The sequence below is a fragment of the Cupressus sempervirens genome, chromosome 9, assembly GCF_028749045.1.
Source record: "Cupressus sempervirens isolate cs-2001-9-10 chromosome 9, ASM2874904v1, whole genome shotgun sequence".
In the NCBI taxonomy this organism is placed as follows: Eukaryota; Viridiplantae; Streptophyta; class Pinopsida; order Cupressales; family Cupressaceae; genus Cupressus; species Cupressus sempervirens.
The window spans coordinates 760,827,827-760,831,129 of NC_143126.1; the positions used below are offsets into that span (position 1 = coordinate 760,827,827).

General features: G+C 40.3%; 1 protein-coding gene across 1 annotated transcript; it reads left to right on the forward strand.

Moving 5' to 3' along the window:
• The first annotated feature begins 593 nt into the window (after window positions 1-593).
• Window positions 594-2,795, forward strand: LOC149540901 (uncharacterized). Its single transcript, XM_089799758.1, has 2 exons — window positions 594-2,464; window positions 2,576-2,795. The coding sequence occupies exon 1, from the start codon at window positions 742-744 to the stop codon at window positions 2,176-2,178; it is 1,437 nt and encodes a 478-aa protein (XP_089655884.1). The 5' UTR covers window positions 594-741; the 3' UTR covers window positions 2,179-2,464; window positions 2,576-2,795.
• Window positions 2,796-3,303: the final 508 nt, after the last annotated feature.

Here is a 3,303-nt window from a genome sequence, read left to right on the forward strand (position 1 = left end):
ACAAGCCTTACAAGCAATCTTTCTAGTCATTCCATGATCTCTATAGATTCTGTTCAATCAAAGCATGCCTATAGAGAATCTGTATATTGTTGCTGTTCATTGGCGAATTCAACTGGGTTCGTTTTATTATAAGTAAAGAAATCTTGCATTGAATTTGAACACCCATGTAGCTTTTCAGCATTTAATCTCATCGCAAATAAAGCTGGATTCCATGAATGACTATACAAGATAGGGAAATAGCTACTGTTGTTTTACCCGGGAAGACTCACAGCTAAGCTAAAGTTTGAATTGACATGATATCGTGGAATATTGATTAGTATCTGATTCTACAGAATCGGCCAGTACTGTCAGGGCTCACTTGTCCATATAAAGACATCCAAGTGTCATAAATGTTAATTAGCCGTGTTCTTTTCTTTTGTTGTATTGGATTATTCCAATTACTAGCAACGACCCACCCTTTGTTATAGCCCTAGTGCAACTTGTTTTCTTTGAGCAAGGTTTTTTCAAGCATTCCATTTTTCTCTTTATGTAGTCCTTAGCTGATGCTCTGTTCTGACATCTTTCTTACTTTCTTTGGCTCCTGTCTGGCCACAACTCTGGGGGATCGATGATAACTAACCTCTTTAAGTTCAGAGTTGAGATGCATAGATTTTTGTAACTTTGTCCGGCGGATCCCAATAGTGCATGTGTTTTTTAATACTGTGATCAGGGTTTGCAGATCTAAAATAAGTTTTGCAAAAAATGGGTTCTGAGAAAACCAACATTCTATTGTCTGACAATGACAGAATGGAGTATATCAAGAATCAGTCTTCCTCTTCTTACTCTCCTCCTCCTCCTCTTCCTACCGCCTCCGTTCTTGTTCATCATAGGGGTGGTTCTAGTTACACTTCCACCACCACAAGATCTTCTCCTGAGAGGAAATTGAAGAGAAAACAGCAGGAGCCAGGGAGATATCTAGGGGTAAGAAGGCGGCCATGGGGTCGTTATGCTGCAGAGATCAGAGATCCCACAACAAAAGAGAGGCACTGGCTTGGCACCTTTGATACAGCTGAAGAAGCAGCCCTTGCCTATGACAATGCTGCCAGATCAATGCGTGGGGTTAAGGCCAGGACCAATTTCATGTATGCTGATATGCCTCAGGGAGCTTCACTGACTTCAGTCATGTCCCCTGAAGATACTGAGAAACTCAAGTGTCTACTCCTCGCCTCCAATGTCAATTCATGGACACAACAGCATCTCTATCAGCCACATTTGCGGCCACAACAGCACCCACATTTGCAGCAGCAACATTCGGATCATCATCATCAGGAGCAGATTAACCTTGATCAGCATTCAAGGGTCTTCGCAAAAGATTGCCTAGTGCCTCCTACACCTCTGTTACATCCATCTCAATTCATGTTTGGTGAAAGCTGTGTGCCTGATAGTGTGGGAGAAGAAAAGGCTGTTTTCATGCAGTCTGATGCATGGAACATAGCCAGCCTTCTTGACAGTTTTGCATGTCACCCTCCTTCCAATCTGCAACAACAAGAAGTCCTCCATCATCATCAGCATCAGCAATCATCATCAGCCTTTCCTTTCTCATCACCTAATCGAACCCTCTTCTCACCTCCCCCAAAGCAAATCTCATCGCCAATTACCCAACTTTGTACCTCTGACTACTTGTCAGCAAAATCCCAGTCTCCTGCAGAGACAGTCTCTGCAACTTCTTCTGAAGTCTGTAGCCCTGACTGCTTCCATAACACCTGTACCACTACCACTACTAATACTACAACTACTAATGAACAAGCCCATTATTATCATCATACCCCCCACCACATCAGTAACAGTCTGCCACCCAATGAACAAGTATTATCTGCTCCAGCATCTGAAGTCTGCAGTACAGCAGCTGTTAGCCAAACTCGGATCAATCATTCCACTTCCTATGCATTCCCTAGCCTCTATGATGTCAGCCAAGGCCTTTGGGTTGATTCAGATCAGCAGCCTCTTGTTACAGAATGGGTTGATTCAGATCAGCTTTGCGAGTCTCCCATTTCTTGCCCGGCCATTGATTGCACTGACCTTAGTTCCACTCTTCTCCATAGCCCTCTTTTTGGATTCATGCCCCAAGTCTCTGATTCCTTCATGCATGGTGTTCCAACTTTCACTGATATCTTTGACTTGGGATCCTCTCAGCTATGAGCCAAGGAGCCTTGAAATCTCAGCTTAGGGTTCTCATACATAGTTTACATTTTACATATCTATATGTGCTTGTTACTACATTGTTCATTAGAGTTTGAGAGTTCGATTAGCAGCAGGAGGAGGATATTGATATGTCAACAACATGCCATTCTATTGCAAGACACCATGGAGTTTATATATTGGTGATCATAATTTCTACTTCAGTGCACCAACACTCTGAGATTATATTACGGAGAGTGAGAAACTTTCAACATCCAGTCTGACAGTCTAAGGCAGGCTACATAAGGTATTGTTGGCTGAAACATCCTTAACTGATATCATGTGCATTTTGGGTGGGTTGTTTTTGGGTTCCTCTGCACAAAGAAATTAATTCGTGTTATCCAAATTTGATTTTCAGGCTGAGTTGGTATACATATTTATTAGAAGCGGAGGAGATACAATGCAGAGAAGAGAATGAGCATGGGTGCCCAGATAATTTTCTGAATTCTATGTAGAAGTTTGATATTGTATGTAGAATGCATGAACTTTTTGTGGCACAGTAGTAGCTTTCATCAAAGTTCAATATGTAAGCGCAATGGCTCTAATTCATTTAGTAAGAAAGAGTATAATTTGTACTTTGTCTCCATGTTTAATGAATGTGGTGGTAATTGATAATTTGTCTCTTTGAATTGTGAAGCGGCCAGAAACTCTATTGGCCAATGGGATGATACGACTAAACTGACTATTGAAAGCATCATGCGAGCAATATAGAGTGTCTTACCCAAGCATTTCACTGAAACTATAAAGGAAAACACATCAGCATCACTCGTTAAGAACTGACCCAACTTGCCATCTTTCGCTATCGGACTAACTAGACAAAACGAAACTCTTTCAATCACTTGGAAACAGATATTACAATTACAATTACTAGATTAGATTAACAAAATAATTTCGAAGTTATCACAAGCATTATTCTTTCTAGATTTGAAAGTCATATTATGATCAATATTTAGAAAGTTAACAAAGAGTCAAAATGTATCTTGTATCGTCTGATCTTTTGTGAATTGTATCTAGTATTATTTATCAATAGAAAAGGATTATTCATCAAAAAAATGTGAGAATTCAAGAAAAACAGAATTATATTAG

Bases quoted from the DNA above. Each gene is read 5' to 3' on its own strand.
- LOC149540901 (XM_089799758.1), top strand. From the start codon at position 742: ATGGGTTCTGAGAAAACCAACATTCTATTGTCTGACAATGACAGAATG.